General features: G+C 62.8%; 1 protein-coding gene across 4 annotated transcripts; it reads right to left on the bottom strand.

Moving 5' to 3' along the window:
* Nucleotides 1–1,055: 1,055 nt before the first annotated feature.
* Nucleotides 1,056–20,379, bottom strand: SLC29A4 (solute carrier family 29 member 4). Of its 4 annotated transcripts, none has more exons than XM_037057893.1 (11): nt 20,293–20,379; nt 9,315–9,500; nt 7,731–7,862; nt 7,368–7,481; nt 6,741–6,869; nt 5,811–5,885; nt 4,602–4,849; nt 3,711–3,852; nt 3,420–3,607; nt 2,427–2,667; nt 1,056–1,664 (listed from the first exon to the last, which is right to left on the bottom strand). In XM_037057893.1, exons 2-11 carry the CDS (start codon nt 9,487–9,489, stop codon nt 1,522–1,524), a joined length of 1,587 nt encoding a protein of 528 aa, XP_036913788.1. In that variant the 5' UTR covers nt 9,490–9,500; nt 20,293–20,379; the 3' UTR covers nt 1,056–1,521. The 4 variants fall into 4 exon arrangements, with proteins under 4 accessions (XP_036913788.1, XP_036913791.1, XP_036913790.1 ...); XM_037057896.1 differs by lacking the exon at nt 20,293–20,379 and adding an exon at nt 12,519–12,628 and having other exon boundaries at nt 7,731–7,859; XM_037057895.1 differs by lacking the exon at nt 20,293–20,379 and adding an exon at nt 12,519–12,628.
* Between the last annotated feature and the right edge of the window lie 234 nt (nt 20,380–20,613).

A 20,613-nucleotide genomic window follows, 5' to 3' on the forward strand; every position in this document is an offset into this window, starting at 1 on the left:
AGGGGGCAGGGGAGGGGAAAGCTCTTTCTGCTCTTTCAAATGGATGGGGTGCAGCTGCTCTCCCAGACCTGAGAGCCTTCAAAGCTCAAAAGCTTCCAGCTCCCACACCTTGCCCCAAACCTGCCTGGGGCCTGTCAGCTGTGTCCCTCCTCTATCTGCGGGACCCCCGCCTATCCCCTAGACCAAAGGTGGCAAACACAAGGTGGGGGGGCCAAGTCCCACCCCCCACCTTGTTTCTACCCTGGTGGCAGTGGCCGAGCTCCTTGCCCCTAGCTAAGGAGTATTTATACAGTCCTAAACTCACATTTGGCCCTCTGAAGGCTACCTCAAGGCTGATGTGGCCCCTGGTGAAAATGAGTTTGACACCCGTGCCCTAGACAGGGCTTCAGGTTTGGGGGCCGGCAGGGCCGCTTTCCAGATGGGAAGATCGGAGTCCCAGCTCTGTGGTGGGCTTTGTCCCACGGGCCCCTGTACTGATTCTGGGAGCTGAGAAGGCGGGGGCAGCTTTCACACACAGAGGACGCGGAGGCAGCCGTGGGGCAGTTTCTCTGCCTTCATCTTTTAATGGCCAGTGCGGTACAGTTAGTGGACAGACGGGTGGCTGATGGGACACAGAGGGGTGGAGTGATGGTCACAGCTGTGCCGTGGGCGTGGAAGGGCAGGCTGCCCTCCTGGAAGAGTCTGTCTTTGGTGGGCTTCCCCGAGTCCCCTTAACTTGGCACTGAACCAACCTGGGGCCTCCACCCTTCCTACACGTTGGGACTCAGGTTTCTGTCTCTTCCGCTTTGCTGGATGGGGACCAAAGCTTAGGACAAGAGTTGACCTCAGCCAGGGTGTGGGGCGCTGCTTTGCAGCCCCCAAACTGCCCTCCTGCATCGGAGACAGGGAGGAACTACAGGAGTCAAAGCCCCCAGGCCTGTGGCATCAGGAGGGTCCTGGTGCGCCCGACCGGCACAGACTGTGGCCTGACACCCTTCAGACCCAGGGCTCGGGTTCCTCCGCAGCAAACTTGATGTTTGGCAGAACCAGGGCGTAAGGCTCGGGGGGAGAAGGGGCCTCCGGGGGACACAGTGGGGCTAGCCCTCTCCCCTTATGTTCATGAGGAGGGCCCCCAGTGGAGGAAGGGCTCAGTCACAGGCTGTGGGCGGTGTGCTTGGGGCCAAGGGGCCCTCAGTGCTGACCTGGCAGTGGGGGTCACCAGGGGGGCGCTGGCTGGTGGTCTGTTCGAGTGGGGATGGCTGTGAGTGGCCCGCACGGAGCACTGGACGCAGATGGAGGGTGAGGAGCGGGCATGGGATGGAACGCAGAGCACAGTGCTGGGCAGAGCCTCGAGGCCTCTGAGAACTGGTGGAACCCTGGGGCTGCCATGTGGGCAGCGGGGCCCAGAGAGGGTGGCGTTATTGGCAGGAGAGGTGGCCAGGGCTCGCAGGCACGGCAGGCTGGGGTGGGGAGGCGGCCTCCGGCCTGGGGGCCCTGGTGCAGGTCTTGGTGGCCCTCCCTGGGCAGGGCCGGCTGGCTGGCTCAGAGACCGGCCGGGAAGGAGGCGTTGCTGGCGGAGGTCTGCAAGCAGCTTTGGTGGCTGTTGCGGGTGAGGCTGTAGGTGCAGTAGGCCACGGCAGAGCCCAGCGTCAGCCCTGTCATGTAGGACACGGTCATAGTGTTCCCTGTGGACAAGACCAGAGCTGGCAGGGGGTGGGGGTGGGGCAGCCTGCGGCCTCCTGGGACCCCAGCAGCTGTGTGCACACACAGACAAACCCGAATCCATGCAGCCTCTTGACAGAGGGCTGGAGTGGAAGTCCCGGCCACTCGAGTGTGAAGCAGGCGACCAGGGCCAGCTCCCGGGGTGGGGCTGGGCGAGCACAGCCCCATGTGGGGCCCAGGCCTGACCTGTTTCCTGGTCATGGACGGCGTGGGGTGTCTAGTGGGCTTCTGGAACCTCCGGTGTCCAGAATTGGACTCTGGCCCCGCCCCCAGGGGAGCTCCCGCCCCCTCTCAGCTGTGCTACCTTCTTGCCTCAAGCCCCCAAACTTGAGAGTCCCTTTCCTACCCCTCTCCCAGTTCGTCGGCTGGCCCTGTGGGCTCAAAACAGCATCCTGCACCTTCTTCCCAGCCGCTCTCACCCCTCACGGCCCCGGCCCCCGGCACACACAGCTCTTCTGCCCTGGGGCCTTTGCTCCGGCTGTCCCCTTGCCCTGTCTCACGGCTGGCCTCCTTGCCACTTCCTCCTGGTCTCTGCTCGAAAGTCATCCCCTCGGTGAAGCGCCCGCCCCCCCAGGTTGTTCCGCTGGCGTCGTGAACCTGACTCACTTCTCTGCTTCATTGTTCCCCGTTGTTCTCTAGTATCTGTCCGTCTGTCTGTCTCCTCTGCACTGTCAGCCCCGGCAACGCAGTGAACACTGCCCGCTCGCCGCGGTGGGGGGCGTTACCTGCCAGCTCTCGCTGCCTGGGGCCCACTTTGCCGGCGGCCAGGATCATGGGCACGCTGCCAAAGTAGCCGTTGCTAATGCCCATGAGCAGGGAGAAGACGCAGGGCCAGGCGGGGTGGCGGAGGGCGGGCGTGCCACTGGGGTAGACGCACAGGATGAAGAGGGGGATGAAGACCACGCGGAGGCAGGAACAGGCCAGCAGGTGCGCGCCCCGCCAGTCCATGGGCAGGGCAGCCAGGATCTGCGGGGCGGCAGCAGGCGTGTGGGCCCCGCCTCCCCCTCGTGCTCCACGGCCGCCAGACGCACCCCCGTCCCCGGGTAGTCCCGGCTCGGTCCAGCTTCGTCCATGAAAACCCACCAACCCCCCGCTACAGCAAACCAGTCCCCGACCCATGTCCCCATTCGGTCCCCCAGGACCCTCGCAGGGTAGGGCTCTAGACCTTGTCTGAGAAAGGAGGCCACCAAGCCCAAAGGGATGGGCCCCCGAACAGGGGAACCCACTTGCTCTCACGAAGCACAGACCCGAGTGGCTCAGACCTTCCAGCTGTGTGTCCCCAGGCAAGTGGCTCCACCCCTTGAGCCCCACATTCCCCGTTCATCCAGACAGGGCCCAGGGCAGGCCTGCAGAACCCGCAGCTTGGAGCCTCCAGCCTTGACCCCTGACCCCTGACCCTCCCCCCACTCAAAGCGGACAGTGGCCATTGCGGGGGCGGGGGAGGTCCTGCCTCTCTGGGGCACTCCTGGTGCAGTCAGAGACCCGTCACCCAGGGGGACAGGAGCCTGCACTGACCTCTGGGACACAGGTCACCCCAGGGCCTCGCTCGAGGCCTTGGCCTAGGCCGGCACACGCCGGGCTCCACCCTCCACACCCAGGAGCCTCCTGCATCCTTGGTGCAGGGCCTGCCCTCCCCAGGGACCTCTCCATGGCATCCCCGGTGGCCCTGGTGGTCTGCTGCCCCCTCCTCGGCGCCCCGTTCCCGGGGGGGGGCCCACCTTGCCCACGAAGTCGGAGAGGTTGAACACAGCCATGACGAGGATGGGCAGCCACTCGCCCAGGACGCAGTGCCGGATCTCGGACTCCAGACCCGGGAACAGGCACAGCGTGATGAAGTAGGTCGCCGCGATGGACAGCATGTCCGCCCAGATGACGCGGGCCACCACGTACCGGTGCAGCAGCAGGGCTGGGGGAGGGGCCGAGGTCAGGCCAGGGGTCGGCACCCGGCCCCACCCCCTGCCTGAGCGCCTCCCACGGGGGCTGCGGCGGGCTTGGGGCCCAGCCCCCACCTCTGAAGGACGGCCAGCTCCGCTCAACTCTCGGCTGAGGCACGTCGAAGCGCATGTAGGCTCCCCTACCACGGATGACCACCTCGTGGGCCGGGCTGCCCTTCGGGGACACGCTGCTGGCCAGGGCTGGGCCCTGGTCCTCCTGGAGGACAGAGTGGGGCAGGGTTTAGGTGGGGGCCTCTCACGGCCCGCTGCCTGCCCTCACTCCCTCCCTGTCGCCCAGACTCGGGGCTCCTGCCCGCCTCTGAGCCTTCCCAGTGTTCTCCTCTGTTCCCAGTGCCCTTCCGGTGGCTGCTCCCGCCTCCGCTCTGCCCACAGGCCAGGCTCAGCCCACACCACTCCTCGGCGGCCGCCCTGACCCTGGAGAGAGCCCCGGTCTCCATTCTTTCCCGGCACACCACCCTTTGCCCGTCTCTGGGTGTCTGGGCTCCGACAGGGACAGCGTCTCTGGCTCACTGCAGTGTCCCCAGCCGAGGGCCCTGGTGAGTGGCCGCACTGACGTCTGTGAGAACACCCTGGCTCTCCCTGCCCAGCCCTGCCCTCTCCTGAGCCTCACCCTTCGAGTGCTCACAGGCCTCCTCACCTGCCACGCTGGGCCCGCTGGGGACTGTGCAGCCCCACTGCCACCAGAGGGCGTGGGGGAGCCCCAGGACAGCACTGGAGGGCCTGCCTGCTCTTGGGGCTCAGGCCACAGCCGTGTGGTGCTACTAAGGGATGGCAGGTTGCTCCACGGGAGGAGGGAGGTCCCGTGGGGCGGAGCCGGAGACCACAGCACAGCAAGGCCACCCTGGGGGATCTCGCGGGGACTGGGGAGAGCCTGTGCCCGGGGCCCCCGGGCTCCTCCTGGGCGTCGTGGCGGGGACGCAGGCGGGGTGGGAGCCGCAGACTTACGAAGTGGATGTCCTCGGCAGCCACGTCGTGGTGCACGCGGTAGCCGGCCCTGTGGCCCGGGCGGCTGTCGCGGGGCCGCACGGTGTGGTGGAGCACAAAGCGGCTGCGCCGCACCAGCAGGTGCAGCAGGAGGCAGAGCAGCTCGAGGCCGGCGGAGACCAGGAAGAAGATGAGCGTGCTGGCCCGCTCGTCCGGCAGCAGCAGCTTGGTGAGGATGCGGCTCAGGGAGACCATGACGCCGGCCGTGCCTGCGGGGGGGCGTGGGCCTGGGACCCTGCTCGGCCCCTCACCCTGCACACCCACCCCAGCTCGGCTGGACCCTGGGCTTGTCCTGCCTGTCAGCCCCGCTCCCGCCCCAGCTCCAGGCCCTCTGCCTCCACCCCGGTCCACCCAGCCCTGCCCAGACCTCCCTCCGACACTGTGCTCACACCGGGGAGCACTTGTCACATGCCTGCTGAGGACACAGCGGGGATGACACTTGTGGGCCTGTCTTCCTGGGGCCCGGTGGGGAGAGAATGCAAACAACTCAGCAAAGTGCTGACCACAGTGAGCGCGGTGGGGGCAGCAGAGACGAGGGGCTGGGCGCCCTGGCCGGGGTGGGCAGGAGCACTACCTGCTGAAAGGAACCAGCCCCAGGCGCTGCTACCCCAGGCCCCTTGCCCCTGCACAGAATGGGGGTTGAGGACACCCAGGGGCCCGTGCCCGGGTGCAAAGGGCCAGCTGAGGGTGGTGCTGCCTCCGGGCAGAGGGGGAGTCGGCCGCCTGGACCAAGGGCTGGAGGGCAAGTCCAAGGCTGCTGGGTAAGTCTCGGGTGTGAGCACAGGGCACAGGGTGCTGTTCACTGAGCTGGGGCAGGTGGGAGGTGGTGGGTGGGCTTTGGAAAGTGACATCGAGAAACCAAGGGGGGGCGGTGCCAACTGGGGTGGCCCGTGGGCTGGTGCTCCAGGGACAGGTGCTGCTGAGGGGCGGCACTGACTTCGAGGGCACAGGGGTGGGGTGGGAGGGGAGAGCTAACCTTCTCACAGGCCCGCACACACATGCGCAGATGCACAAACGCACACAACACACACAGACGCAGGGCACCAGCCTTTCACAGCACAAAGGTCCTCGGCCAGGCGGGCCCAGAACTTTGAGCTCGGCCTCGGTCCAGGCACCTCATGTGGATTCCCCAGGAAGGGGCCCCCGCCCCCCAGGCCTGCTGATACTCACTCTCCCCGGTCATGACCCCCTGGGTGTACCTCTTGGGCAGCATCCCCGTGTACCCGTAGAAGCTGGATTGTTGCACTTGAGAGAGAGAGGGGGTGGGGCAGCCGTGAGACACCCCGCGTCAGCACTGAACAAAACCCAGCTGGTCCGGGTTCGGGGAAGTTGAGGTTAACACCGCAGGTGGCGGCGGAGGCGTGGGGTCCAACCACCTCCCAGGGCAGTGGAGACAGCTCTGGCCACCAGATGGGGCACGTCCTGCCTCCCACATGCCCACCCTGGGGCAGCTGGGTGCCTCGACTCGTGTGCCCAATGAAACATGAGTGGAGATGCCACGTGTCACTTCTGGACGCGGCAGAGAAGAGCCCACAGGGACTTCCAGTCTCTCCCTCCCCCAGCAGTGGCGACCAGAGAGGCCTTGTGTCACTGATGGGCCGCAGTCACCCTGCGTTGCTGAGGGACACTGCGTGGAGTCCCACCCACGTGCTGGGTGTGGGGAGCCAGAAAGAAGTCTTGTTTTTCGCAGCCACTGAGCTTTCTGGGCTTACTCGTTACTGCAGCATGACGCCTCTCATCCTGACCAACACGGGAAAATGAGCAGCCCTGGCTGGCAGTCCGCAGCCAGGCAAGTCCCTGCCTAGCTCAGCCCTGAGCGGGGCTGGCAGACTGGTTTCCTGGTCCCTACCAGCACGTTTTATTTTTTAACAGAACGGACCTGAGTACCCTGGGCGGCTTCGGGACAGTAGTTCAGGAAGCCTTGGTTTTATTGACCACAAAGGGCTTCCTGGAGGAGGCATCGTGAGAGTTGGGCCTGAAAGCTGGATGTCCCCATGAGAGGGGCAGGGAACAGGGAGGACCAGCCGTTCACCCTGTGTAACTGGCCCCAGCACTGCAGTGGGGCCCTGGGGGCTCAGTCCCCCCCCCCCCCGTCCCTACCTGTGCAGCCGAAGGCCACAGTACCCACAGCGGCCAGGTTGATGGCGTAAGCCTGGTCCCGCGAGAAGAGCTGCAGCCACACATCACAGATGCTGATGAAGAGGAGGGGGCCCAAGGCCAAGAGGTAGCCTGTTGTGGGGAGAAGAGAGGGCAGCGAGCGGTGGGCTGGGGGCTCCCACTTGCCCACCTCTTTCCTGGCACCAGTTTGGGGGTGCCCTCTCTCTGCCATTGCTCTTAATGCTTGGAGAGCAGGGGACACCTTCGGGGTCTAAGAGGGACACCTGGAAGACTTCCTGGAGAAGGTGCTGTGTGAGCAGAACCTTGAAGCTGGATAGCAACACAGAGAGGCAGGGGGAGGGCGGCAGAGTAGGCAGAGGGAAGGGCTTGGGCCCCTGGACAACGTGGGGCCCACGAAACCTCCCCAGGGGCAGGTAACACGCTTGTGGGTGCTGCGTCCACCACACGCTTGACCTTATTTTCATGCACAGAACCCCATAGCATTCCTAGGAGGTGGCGCCCATTCTATAGACAAGGGGAGTGCAGGACGGGCAACGCATGGGAGAGCTGGGGACCCAGGGTGGGGCCCGAGGTGATCCCAGTGTGGGGGGCAGGGCCGGGGGGACACACCTGCGGCAATCCTCGTGTGCAGGCTCAGCCTCTCCACCAGTGCGTTGTTCAGCAGCACAGCCACCAGCGCCACCAAGATGTAGGTGAGGCTCATGTCGAACACAATGGAGGTCCCTGTGGGGGAGGCCAGCAACAGGTGCCCAGGGGGAGCCCCCACCCCCTGCACCTGCCCTGCCAGGCACTGCCTCCTCACCTGAGGGCCCAGAGAGGGCGAGGGGCTGCCCCGAGGTCCTCAGGGCAGGGAGCTGAGCCCAGACTTGGATGGAACAGGCTCCCCGAGCGGGGTCCTGCCTGCAGGGCTTCCGGAGTGGGCCGGGCAGCCTCCGAGGGCCGAGTGTGGCCGGGGCGCCCAGGGGGACCCACCTGGGAACTTGTGGTGCAGGTAATCCACGTCGGTGATGAAGCTGTTGTAGGGCAGCAGGAAGCCCACACCGGCCAGCAGCATCGCGAAGTAGATGGCGTGGTAGCGGTCATCGGGCGCCGGGCCCTCTGCTGCTGCCCCCGGAGACCGGGGTTAGAGGGGGACCAGCCCACTTGGGGCCACAGCTGCCCCCCAGGCTGTAGTCTACCACCACAGCCACCGTCACCATGGCCACCGCCATCAGGTCCCCCAGCATCAGGACTGTCACCACTCTGGCTTCCGTTGCTCTCCACAGCCATGGTTGCCAATGCCACTGTCACCACCGTCATAGCCACTGTGCCTGCCTTCACAGCGGCTGCAACCATGGCGACTGTCACTACCACCACCAGCACGGTGGCCACCACCCACGTTCGCTGCCACAGCTACCCCTGTCATCAGAATCACGCTCCTGGGGCTCCAGCCTGTCCGGGTCCGGCCTGGCCGCCGGCCCAGAAACTGCAGACAGGCTTGGCCAGCCTCCACCCAGGAGAGCTGACGTCCCGCACTAAACCCTGAGTCTGTCTCTGTATGTCTGTCTGTCCACCGTCTGTCTGTCTGTGCACCTCCCACTGGCCCTGTCTCTGGTTGAACTGTCACTGATCCAGCCACTGTCCCCAAGGCCACTTTACTTAGAATCACCGTGGCCGCCACCCACTGCTATGGCCATAGCAGCTGTGGCCACTGCCCCATAATGTCAACTGCTACACCAGGCCAGGGGGAGGCTGGCACCACGCGTGGGCCCGGCTGGGCTCCGTCCACTCACACGGGCACAGAGAAGGGGGCGGACCAGAGAGGAGACCACATTTCCGGGCCTAGAGTGGGGCTAGTATAAACCAGAGCCCCCCAGAAATGAGCGCTCACTCCGGGACAGTGTTCAGCAACATTTTTGGGTTTTGTGTCTGTGCAGAATGGCACCAGCCACTGCCCTTTCCAGAGGAAGTCACCAATGACTTACTTCCAGAAACCAATGACTTGCCCGAGGTCCCTGAGTGAGCAGAGGGCGTGGAGCTGGGGCTGACCCTGGTGCGCTGGACGTCAGCCCCGCACTCGGACCTCCATCCCTGCAGGTGATCCCACAGGTGGCTGGCCTGTCTCCTTCCGGCTTGGCTCAGAGAGCCCCCGGCCCCAGACCGAGGTCACACAGCCAGGCCCAAACCAGGCCTTGCGCCTCACGCTGGTCCTGCTTCCAGGCGCTCTCCCGTCTCCACTGAAGTGAGGCATGGCTTGCTTTGGCCCACGAATGTGACCGAAGTGAGCTGTGTCACTTCAGAGAGAAGTTTTACACACAGGTCAGAGGGTAAGTCACCTTCTGCCTGGACCAGGGGTCACGGGACCCCTGGGCAGAGGGAGTCTCCTCGGCCTGGCTCTGTACCTGCACCAGGGATGCAACCCGCAGGTGGAGGTGCCAAGGCCCCCCATGGGGCCCGTTAGTCGACCTCATCCAGCCGACCTCCCGAGCCCGTGGCAGCCTGCCGTTCTGTCTCTGACACTCCCCTGGCCATCTCTGCTTCGGGCCAGACGCACACCTTGCCTCCAGCCTCACTCACCAGAGTCAGTGAGAATCGGGGCTCCCCTGGCCGTGCCGCCCTGGCCAGGAGCCACCCCTGCAGCCGCCGCCTCCTCCAGCGGGCAGTTGTCGAAGCCCAAACTCGTCACCACGCTCCTGGCTGGTGTGCCCCCCACGCTGGGCTCCTGGAGGCACTGGCTGCCCACGGGGCCCATGGCGGCCCACACTGCAGAGAGAGAGGAAGGCTGAGGGAGCCTTGGTCACTGTCCTGTCACCAGGCCTGTCCCCGCCTGCTCTGAGGCAGTGCAGCCGGGCACACAGACCCAAGCCAGTGGGGAAGTCACGTGGTCTGTGTGTTAGGAAGATGATATGATAGAGGCCTTCGTGAGGGTGGCGGCAGTGGGCACGGGGGGTGGGGGGTGGAGAGGCAGGTGGAGGCGGGCTGCCAGGGCGGGCAGGCGGGCGGGCAGAACAGCAGGTCAGACCCGCGAAGCCACACCTCCCTCTGGCGGGGGAGGGGCCGGGTTCACCCCTCCGACGGCCAGAACCACAGGGCTGGAGGATGGACGAGCCCCCTGCCCTGCCGCCCCAGTCTCATGGGGGGTCAGTCGGGGAGCCCTGGCCCACACTCAGGCCGGTGGACGCTCCGGGCCACCAGGCCCCATTGGGGGTGGCCACCTTCACTGGCCGAGCGTCCTTGCTCAGGTCTTGCCTCCATGCCCCTTGCTTCAGCTCAAACCTGCGAGCCCCAGGAAGGAGCTGACTGATCTGGGAGAGACCCCCCCAGACAGCCCTGGGGGGGGTGGAGGGACTAGTTTTTTACCTAAGACACATATCAGTTTGCTTTTCTGATGACCTGTATTTGTCTGACTGCAAAGAGGGCACACTGTCCCTGGAGAGCGTCTGAGGCAGAGACAGGAGGCCGTGCACCGGGCCCTGAGGGTGGCACCTCTGGTCTCCAGTCCCCGTGAGCATGTGTGGGAGAACCTGCGGGGGAGCAGGGGGACCACTTCCCGAGGGGCCCCACGTGCCCCGGGTTACGACCGATGTCTCTGAGGTGGGCTCACAGGTGTCTGTGAGGTCTCCCCCGACCCCGGGCTCATTTCCTCCCTCACTCCTGAGCAACTGGACAGGTCACCAAGTGCCTTCCCCAGGCCCGTGGTCCCCCTGCCTGGCTTCCCAGACTTTCCACTGTCTTCTGGGGGCCGGGAAGCCAGACACAGCCCCCTCAGAAGCCCCCCTTTTTCCTGAGCCCCAGCCCTGGGCCTCCTGCCACATCCCGAGCCGGGGCCCCGAGCAGGACTCCAGACAGCACTCAGCCTGGGTTTCAATGACTGTGGTCTTCACCCGGGCCACCCCCTGTAGGCATGGAGACCGAGGCTCACCCAGCTTCACGCACGACCTGCTCAGGACAGAGTGGGCCCAGCCCTGGAGGCCGCCCACCCCCGCCCCCCAATGCCCGGTTAGCACGGGGGTCAGAGACTCAGCGTGCAGACACGCTGGGCCTCCGCGTGAGCTCTCTGCCCAGCTGAGAGGCCACGCCACTGGGGAGGTGGACGTGCTCAGCATGCAGCCGGAAGGCGGCCCCACCTCTGCCTCCAGTGGCCCCAGCCTGTCCCCGCATGCTCCTTCAGACCCTCTCCTGGAGGTGGGGTGGTACTCTGGCTTCCCCCGACATGCCCCATGTCCCCTAACACCGCATCACTGGGCAGAGGACAGACTGCACACATGATGGGCGGGAGTGGGGTGACTGCGAACTTGCCCCCACCTCCCCAGGTGGCCAGCCCCCAGTACACCCTTCCCAGGCCCCACGTACTCTAGCCCAGAGCCTCAGGTGGAACCGCAACCCCCTCCTCCCCCTCCTGTGTCCCCCTTTAATTAAAATCTGGAACGTGAACATGGGCTCTCCTCTGCCCCCCACCCTGCCGGGACCCCTCCATGCCTGCCCTAAAGAGTAGCCAGGACAGCCCAGAGCTTGTCCTGGGTCTCAGTTCCCCACCCCCTCCATGTTGTGGATGAGGAGGGTGACGTCCCTCCCAAACAGGGAAGGCTGCGGTCAGGAGGTGCTGGCAGTCACACGAGCCCCACGTCACGGCACTGCTGGGGGCCTGGGGGCGCTGTGACCCTCACAGAGCCGAAAACCTGGCTCACCCACCACTTTGTAGAAAGGGCAACTGAGGCACCGAGAGCCACGTGCAGGGGCCATGCAGCAGGGTGACCCCCAGTGGCTCCCCTGTTTCGGCTGTGACTGAATGCACCCCAGGGTGCTGCGGAGGTACTGGGCGTCTGCACCCCAAGGTCAGGCTGGCCCCTTGGGGGCTCTGTCCCACCTCCAGAGTGCGTGCCCATGGAGGGGACAGGGGAGCCTGAATTCTGTGTGGGAAGCCCTCACGCTCCCTGTGGGCCACAGCCCCGAGCAGCTGGACACCCTTGGATGGCCCCGGCCCCCGGCCTAGGCCGGCTCAGGAGTTCTCCGCTGCTCCCTCCACAGCCAAGCCCTCCCGGCTGCCTCACTGCCTCCCTGTCGCCTCTGCCCTCAGAAAGGTGGGTTCAGGATCCTTTGATCACCCCCTTTCTGGAGCCTCCCTCCCCCGCCCCCCAGGACAGCTGAGTGCACTGGCCATAGGCGCTGGCTGGTGGCTGGGACACCCCGACCCCCCTATCCTGGTTCCTGTAGTTTCCTGGCGCTTTCGGCATAATCCCCTCAAACTCCGCTGTCTGGGTCCATCAGCAATAAAGTTGGTTTCCAGGCCTGCGCCCCCAGGCCCAGGGCAGACGCCCCGGCCACTGCGAGGTGACCCCTAGCAGAGGCCCGCCTCTTTCCGAGGCTTTTCCAAGAGCCAGAAGAGGGCTGGCGGGGGGAAAGGGTGAGGGGACAGGGGGGCTTCAGGTAAAAGGACCCTTCCTTAGCCCGTCCCGTCCCGAGGAACGCGGTGGCACAAGACCCGGCCACCCTGCCCCCTCCCGAGTCTGTAGCTGAGCTCGCAGATGGGCTGATGGGGCGGGGGAGGTGGTGGCCCGGTGCGGACGCTGGACGCGGCGGGGTGGAAGCTCCCTCCTCCGGACGGGGGGTGGGGTGGGGGGCTTGGGTTCCCCCGTGTCTCGTGCCTGCTCCCCCGGACGCGGCGGCCCGAACCGGCGCGGAGTGGGGCCGCGCGCGCTGCAGACAAAGGCTCCGACAGGTCTCCGCATCCCAGCCGGGTCGCACGCCCGCCCGTCTGCCATCTCCGCGGTGGCCGCTTACCTTGGTCGGGTCGGCCCGGGGGTCCTCGGCGCGCCGGACCCCGTCCTGCGCCCGCCGCCCCCGCGCCGGGACCCCTGGGCACCAGCGCCCCGGTCGGCTGTGCCCCGCGGCCCCCACCCCGCACCCCGCCTCGGGCCGGGAGCAGCCAACGTCCTCCGCGGGCGCGAGTGCGCCGGCCCCCGGGTCGGCGAGCGCGTCCCGGGGGATCCGAGGCGGCGGCGAGCTCCGCCGACCCCGCGCTCCGCCCCACTCGCGGGGCCCCGCCCGCCGTCCCCCGCCCCCCTCCCCGCCCCCGGGGCTCGCGGCCTCCGCTGGGGTGGGGACGCGGCGGAGGCTGAGGTCTCGCCGGACTCCAACGCCCCGGGGAGGGTTTAGTGGCCGGACGACCCCGAGAGACCCGCGGTGACCTGGCCCACCACCTCCCATACCCTACCCGTCCCCTCCGGGTACCCGGGCCCGGCATCCGCCTCCGCCCCGCCGCCACCCCAGGTCCGCCCGGAGGAGGCCTAAGACGCGGACGGGGGGCGGGGGGCGGGGGGAGGTGGGAGGGCCGGTGGGTGGCACCGGTCTGTCCGGTGACCAGACTCCCAATCTTGAGGGCTGAGTGGGAGTTCTCGGGCCGGAGTCCCTGCGGGTTCCAGCGGCGTCCAGGGGCTGCCGCGGCTCCCTGCGCGCTCCCCTGCCTGGTCCCCAGCCCTTGGCCCGGTCCCTGGCGTGGGAAGCAGGCGAGCCCCGAGTCACCGGGGTGGGACCCACACAGGATGCCCACTCATCCCTTTCCTCACGCTAGCTCCTCCTCCGGCGGGGACCCTCCTCCCACACCCCCCTGGAGGCCCCGAGTGCTGCTGGCCCGCAGCTGGGGCTGCACTTGCTCTGAGAGGTAAAGTGGCGGTGGGTGGGCTGGCTGGAGGGCGTCTTGGGGGCAGTGGGACGGCCCCGGGGGGGGGGTATTCGGAGGTGGGGGCGCGCCCTGTCCTAGGTTTTCAGCCCCAGCCTGCTGGTCGGAGTGCAAATGGGAACAACCTTCTGGAAAAGTAAATGGGCCTAAAACGCAGGCTCACCCTTTGATCCAGAAAATCTAGCCCAAGGAAATAATTCTAAATACGAAAATGGTTCTTCTAAGAGCCAAACATTGCACATAGCCCAGCTGCCCAAGAAGAATGGCTGAGTGATAGTCATGTCATTGGGAGACGAGGACATTGTTACCTTTGGAAAACCCAAGAAAACCAGCGGAATAGTGTCGCCAGGCAGAGAACCCCAGAGTCGCACAGAGGTCACGAAGCGTTTATAATAATGTGGGTGACGGTGCAAGGGTGTCGGGCTGCGCAAACAGGAAACGAAAAGACGCACAAAGACGCTCTGCACTTTGGGCCAAAAAAAAGGGAAAAACGGTAAGATGATTTTCTGGGGAAACCCAAGTGCGCAGTCAAGCCGCTGTCAGGGGAGGAGGAGAATGAAACAGGGCAGTTACTGGCGAGGAAATAAAGATGCCGGTTAAAGAGCCAGCACCACTGTCTGCTCTAAGTCCCCGGCCCAGGCAGTTTCCCGGAAAACGGAGTCCTGCCAAGCTTTCGGAAGAGAGCGCCTCGGGGTGAAGTGAAGACTTCACTTCGACACCCATCAGAAATTTCTCTAGGAGACAACAGACCAGCCTCACTCGTGAACAGCAGCGTGAAGTCCTGGATGAAACATTGGCAGAATCCAGCAACGCAATAAATTCAGAACATCCCACAACACTCTAAAAGAAGCATCGTACAAGGCCCTGAGTAAAGCGCTTCTTAATTTAGATGAAACCTTGATCACCTGGGCACCGACGGACTTTTGGGCATCGGGGAGACTGGGCGCCCACTCTGGCTCTGACGTTAGCTCCCCTCCCTCCACCCCCCTCCCCCGCCTGGGAGTGCTGGCTGGCGTCCTGAGACCAGAGAAGGAGGCGGGATCCATGTACACCGGGCCAGAAAGGTTAAGTTACTGCCGCCCGTAAGGGAGAGGACCGTTTAGCCGGAGGAACCAAGCGACCCCAGTGAAAACTTCTTATTAAGGGATCCCTCTCCGCAGCCTTCCTCCTTCACCCGACCGTGAGAAAAATGCATTGGAAGGAAAGATTCATTTACCACGGCAACCAAAGAGATAAGATTCCCCAGAATAATCTTAATGAGAAATGTTCAACGCCTCTGTGAAAATATTTTAAAGGGACGTTTTTCAAAAGCCAGGGGAAGACAAGTGGGTAGACGGGTGTCGTTTTTGACTAAGAGTGTGACCCGGGAGTCATTTTTTGCTAAGTCAGTTTGCGTATCTAACAGAAGCCCAGGAGAAACACCAGCAAGATGTCCCTCCCTTGGAAGCAGACAAACTGATTCTGAAGTTCACAAGTGAAAAGGAATTTGCGAGAAGGACCAAGGAGTCACAAGGGGCCAACTTGCTGGACACAGAGTAGAGACAGAGCTCTCGACCTGCAGCTGGAGCTTGACTTGGAGGACAGGAACCCCTTCAAGGATACAAGATGTGCTTCCAGAAGCCAGTCCATGCTCTGATGTAGCGCTTTTTTAAAAAAATGATGATAGCTCTTCACATCAGGGGGAAGAAGATGGATTACCCTATAAATGGTGTTTGCACCATTAGGTGACAATCTGAAAATAAAATAAAATTAGATCTTGCCCTGGCTGGTGTGGCTCAGTGGATCGAGTGCTGGCCTGCCAACCAAAGGGTCGCCGGTTCAATTCCCAGTCAGGGCATATGCCTGGGTTACAGGCCAGGTCCTCAGTAGGGGGCGCCTTAGAGACAACCACACATTGGTGTTTCTCTCCTTCTCTTTCTCCCTCCCTTCCCCTCTCTCTAAAAACAAACAAACAAATAAATACATCTTAAAAATATCAGATCTCTACCTCATTCCTTACACCAAAACCAAAACAATAACAAAAATAACAACCCCCAAAATGCAAATTTTAGTGTTTTTTTAAACAAAGAGCATTATTTAGAAATATTTTATTTATTTCTTTTCAGAGAGAGGGGAAGGGAAGGAGAAAGACTGGGAGAGAAACATCAATGTGTGGTTGCCTCTCACATGCCCCCTACTGGGGACCTGGCCCGCAACCCAGCCATGTGCCCAGACTGGGAATTGAACTGGTGACCCTTTGCTTCACAGGCCCATGCTCAATCCACTGAGCTACACCAGCCAGGGCCAGATTTTAGTTTTTAATAATTTTGTAGAAAGTTCTCTCTAAGCAAGACACAAAACTTAAAAGGCATTAGTGAAAAGAAAAAAAAAACACCCCACTACATTTGACTATTCATTAAAAATGTGAAATGTAGCCCTGGCTGGTGTGGTGCAATGGATTGCGTTCCAGTCTGCAAACCAAAAGGTCACCTGTTCAATTCCCAGTCAGGGCACATGTCTGGGTTGCAGGCAGGTTCCCAGTTGGGGGCATGTAAGAGGCAACAAATCTGTGTTTCTCTCTGACTCTCCTTCCCTTCTCCTCTCTCTGAAAGTAAATAAATAAAATCTTAAAAAAATATAAAGTGTATACAGGGAAAAAACCATCATACAAAACAATGGAAGAGATGATGCCAAAGTGGGGAAAATATTTGCAACACGTACAACAGCTGGTGGGCCTAGTTCCTCAATAGGTAAAGAGCACCTACAAATCAACAAGAAAAAAAGAACCAATAGAAAAGATGAGTAAAGTATATAAAATGATAATTTACCAAAAATAAAAAATAAAAAAGGGAAGCACAGTGGCCTCAACACATGAGAAACTGCCTCAGTCTACACCTAATTTAAAAAGTACAGATTGAAACTGCATTGAGCCCTGGCTGGTGTGGCTCAGTTGGTTGGGGCATCGTCCTACAGACTGCAAGGTCACAGGTCTGATTTCCCGTCAGGGCACGTCTCCAAATCGTAGGTTCAATCCCCAGTTTGGGCGTACGCGAGAAGGCAATAAAAAAAAGGCCTCGGGTAGAGGACTGAAAACAAACTCCACAGCAGAGAGGCCGCTTCCCTCTCAGCACGTCCGCAGACCCAGCGAGTCTGACGTCATCCCCAGCAGGGAGCAGGGAGGCCCTCCGTGCAGGGGGTGGAAATGTAAATCTATGCAGCTTCTGCGGAAGCAAATTTGGCATGTCAATCAAAGTTTTAAATGCACAAATCATTTGCTCCATTAATTCTGTTCTGAAGAAGGTACCCTATACAACACTTGCATATTTGTTCAAAGCCTTATGGCCAAGGGATATATCGCGGCTTTTTGATAACAGCCGCAGGTCAGAGCCAAGGGGAACGTCCGTCCGCACGGCGGCATTGTGTGTGGTCGGTGAGAAGAGAGGAGGCAGCTCCGCTCGTGCGAATACGGAGTGATGTACAGACGTACTGTGTAGCTTTTAGAAAGTGGAAGGTGCAGCAGAATGTGTGTGATGGCTGATTTTATGTGTCGACTTGTCTGTGCCCTGGTGAGTGCGCGTGCGTACACACACACACACACACACACACGTGGCCGTGACTTCCGTTTCTCAGTGTGTACCGCACTGAACCACTTGGGTTACAGGTGGGAGCAAAGCCCTGCGCTGTCAGCTGGGCTCACGGAGGCAGCCGGGCTGGGAGAGGCTGTGGCCGGGTCTACATCACGGACACAGCGAGCGGGGAGCGGCCACCGCCGGGGACCAAGGCACCTGCTTTGTCCTCACTCAGCAAGCGCTGGGCACTGTTCTTTTTCTAAAAAGTTTTATTTATTTATTTTGGGGGGTGGAGGAAGGGAGAAGGAGGGGCATAGAAACATTGATGTGCTAGAGACACATTGATTAGTTGTCTTCTCCTGCGCCCCCTACTGGGGACCTGGCCCGCAACCCAGGCCTGTGCCCTGACTGTGCCCTGGCATGGGCCGGCACTCAATTCCCTGAGCCACACCAGCTGAGGCTGGGGACTGTTCTAACGGGCTTCACAGTCGCCCCACCAAACTCTCTTTTGGTAGGATGACCACCAGAGCCTCTTCCTTGGTCCCACTGTGCCCTTCAACCTGCCTCCTGAGGCAGGCTGAGCTTTCCGACAGGTGTCCTTGTCCCGCTCGCTCTCTCCTGTGGGGCCTCAGTGCTGCAGGGCTGAGACCCAAGGGCCAGCGCTCCGGCCTGGCCCACCTCTCCCCAGCCTTCTCCTGCCCACTCACGGGAACGGGCAGCTTCCTGTGCCCTAGGCCCCACCTCCAGGACTCGGTTCAGCTCTGCTCCAAGCTGGCACAGTTCCTTTAAAAGCTTGGTGGGCTTCCCGTGTACCAGATGGACATTAGGTCAACACTGCACTCATGCCTGTCCAAGACATCCTGACCCCCTCTCTCTGTTCTGGGCTGTGGGACAAGGCCCTTTAAAAAATATTTTATTTACTTTGAGAGACGGGGGAAGGGTGGGAGAGGGAGGGAAACATCAATGTGTGGTTATCTCTCGAGCGCCCCCTAGTGAGCACCTGGCCTGAAACCCAGGCATGTGCTCTGACTGGGAATCAAACCCGTGACCCTTTGGTTCTGCCTCAAAAACCAAACCAAACCAAACCAAACCAAACCCAACCCAACCCAACCAAACCGAAAGCGCAGTTCGACCACTAGCTAATGACAGGCATGCTCGGGGTGAGGTGTCCTGACGTCTGCCCCCAACTCTGAACTGCATTACAGAATTGAGAGGCCTCAGTGGGTGGTGGGGACTGGCCACGGACAGACGCAGGCAGTGGGCACACGGGTGTTCACCGCACAACCCTCTCGGCTCTTATGTTGACAGATTTCACCATAAAACGCTGGGGAGGAAGAAGTATAAGGAGAGCCCAGGGGTGCCCCTTACCCCGATTCACCACTGTGCCAGCGGGGCTGATGCCGGCCACAGAGGCTGTGCCATCTGCTTCCCGCGGAGCACAAACCTAATTATTCCCGAGTTATTAACTTAAAGCCCATTAGAATCTTCCCATCAACCTGTATACGCAGCCGAGAGCGAGACACAGACGGGAGGGACGGGCCCACTGAGGACACGGCCGGGCGGGGCAGACGCTGCAGGGGTGCTGTCCAGGGCCAGCCAGCTGGGTGCACCAGGCAGGCCAGGCCTCGGAACGCCCAAGTGGGACGAGGGTGTCCCCGCCGCTGAGTCTCCCCCGCCCTCCTTCAAAGCCTGTGTACAGAACAGAATGTCCCCTGGAACTGCCGGAGCCCCAGGTCCAGAGACAAGACCCACCCTTTCCCCTCAAGGAGGGTCGGCCCCCAGCTCGGCCTGGGCCACGCCCACTCTGCCTGCAGGCAAACGCCGCGGAGTGGGCCACGCCCACTCTGCCCACCGCGCTGCCGGCTAACCCCCCAGACCCAGAGGAAACGGGGTCCCACCACCCGGGCCCCAGTGAACAGCAAACGCAGGCCGAGATTCTCTCTGAAGAGGGGCAGGGACGCCGTGGGGGCTGAGCCCGATGGGGTGGGGGTCGGTGCTAGGCCACCAGCGAGGGGCGGGCTCTGGGCCGGGTGCACGGTGGGCTCCAGCCGAGCGGTGGCTGTGGGAGGGGATGGTGACCGAGGGCGAGCCGAGGCTCGGAGAGGCGGAGGGCTTCGGAGTCACACAGCGAGGCCCCGAGACTCTGGTCCCCTCTGCCTGCAGCCACCCCGCCTGCCCTGTGGCTGTGCCGTCCTTTGGACCCCACCCCCCACCCTCAAGCCTGAGCTTCAGAGGGAGTCACACTCCAGACCAGGCTTCGAGGACAGGGTCTCCAAGCCACATGTGGCCTCCTGGGCCTCCCCACCCCTCCGGACATTTGGGGTACCCAGGCCCCCAGCGAGGTGGGAGAAAGGCCCCCAGGGCTGTCGCGGGAGGCTGGTCGGTGGCAGTGCATGTGGCGGGAGCTGCCTGGCGGGAGCTGCCTGGCCGATCGCCAGGAGCTTTTACCAGGAAGAGCAGCTCTTCATTACGCCTGGGAGGATGCGGCTGGGAGATGGCAGCCTCTGGGCGGGCCCTGCCGCTGTCCCTGAGCCCCAATCTCCTAGCTCCTGACGCCCCAGACCCTCCCGTGCTGCCGCTAATCCTGGACCCCACATGCCGGCCAGTCCCTCCCGGCCCACCCTCCCAGCCCTCCCCCACGCCAGCCACACCCTACACCCACTGGCTTCACCCCACCCCCCTCCACTCCAAGGCGCCTCTTCCCCAGGCTTTTACCCACCATTGTAGTCAATTCCCCTCATCTGCTTATCAACACACACACTCCCCTCCACCGCCCCCCCAACTCCTGTGCGTGCGTAAAGTCACAGCCCGGCCCCCAAGGAGCCCCCTGACTTTGATGGGGTAGGGACGCCCCTGAGCACTCACTGGGTACCAGATGTCACCTGCGGGTGGCTCAGTGACACCCCGCTTCACAGGTGGGTAGGAGGCCCAGAAAAGGGAAGGTACTTGCCCAGGTCCCAAGGAGAGCTGGGTAAGTGAAAGGGGCCTGGGTGACAGGACTGCCGCCAGGGTGGGGGACAGAGCAACACGGTCCTGGGGTCTGGCCCCAGTGTGCCCACGCCAGACAAAGGCGGGAGGGCGGCCGGATTCCCAGACACCTCGGTGCCCGCAACGCCTGCGCAGCAGCCCACCCTGATGCTCTGGAGACGACATGCCCATTTCCCAGGTGAGAACACAGGGGCCAGCCAGTGAGCCTAAGGGACTGACCCCGGCTTCCCAGCCAGGCTCACAGGGCGTGGCCACGCCGGGGCTGGGGCGCACAGATCCCGAGCCAGCGCCCTCCCTGTGACTGATGGCCGCCGGGCGCACGGCCACCCCCGCGCCTCACCTGGGCTGTCCTGGGCTCCCTCTGCGGCAGCCTCTCGGGCGGAGTCGGAATGCGCGGGGCAGATGCAAGCCCGCCGTGAAGGAGCCTTTGTACTCTCTATTTACAAGAGGAGGCCTGTGAGCAAATTAGCAGGGTAACCAGGGAAAATGTTTGGCTTCCGTGGGTGGGAATTGGAGCCATCTGTTCCCAAGTGCTGGGAAAACAGTGGAGCAGTCGCTGGCGCCCCCCCTACCCAGGGCTGCCGAGAGGGCTGCCTGGCACCCATGGCTGTGTGTCCCCAGGCAGGGTGGCGCCCCCTCTGGGCCTCTGTACCTGCATCTG

Source organism: Sturnira hondurensis, unplaced genomic scaffold, assembly GCF_014824575.4.
Source record: "Sturnira hondurensis isolate 20B ecotype Veracruz unplaced genomic scaffold, ASM1482457v3 Scaffold0009733, whole genome shotgun sequence".
Lineage (NCBI taxonomy): Eukaryota > Metazoa > Chordata > Mammalia > Chiroptera > Phyllostomidae > Sturnira > Sturnira hondurensis.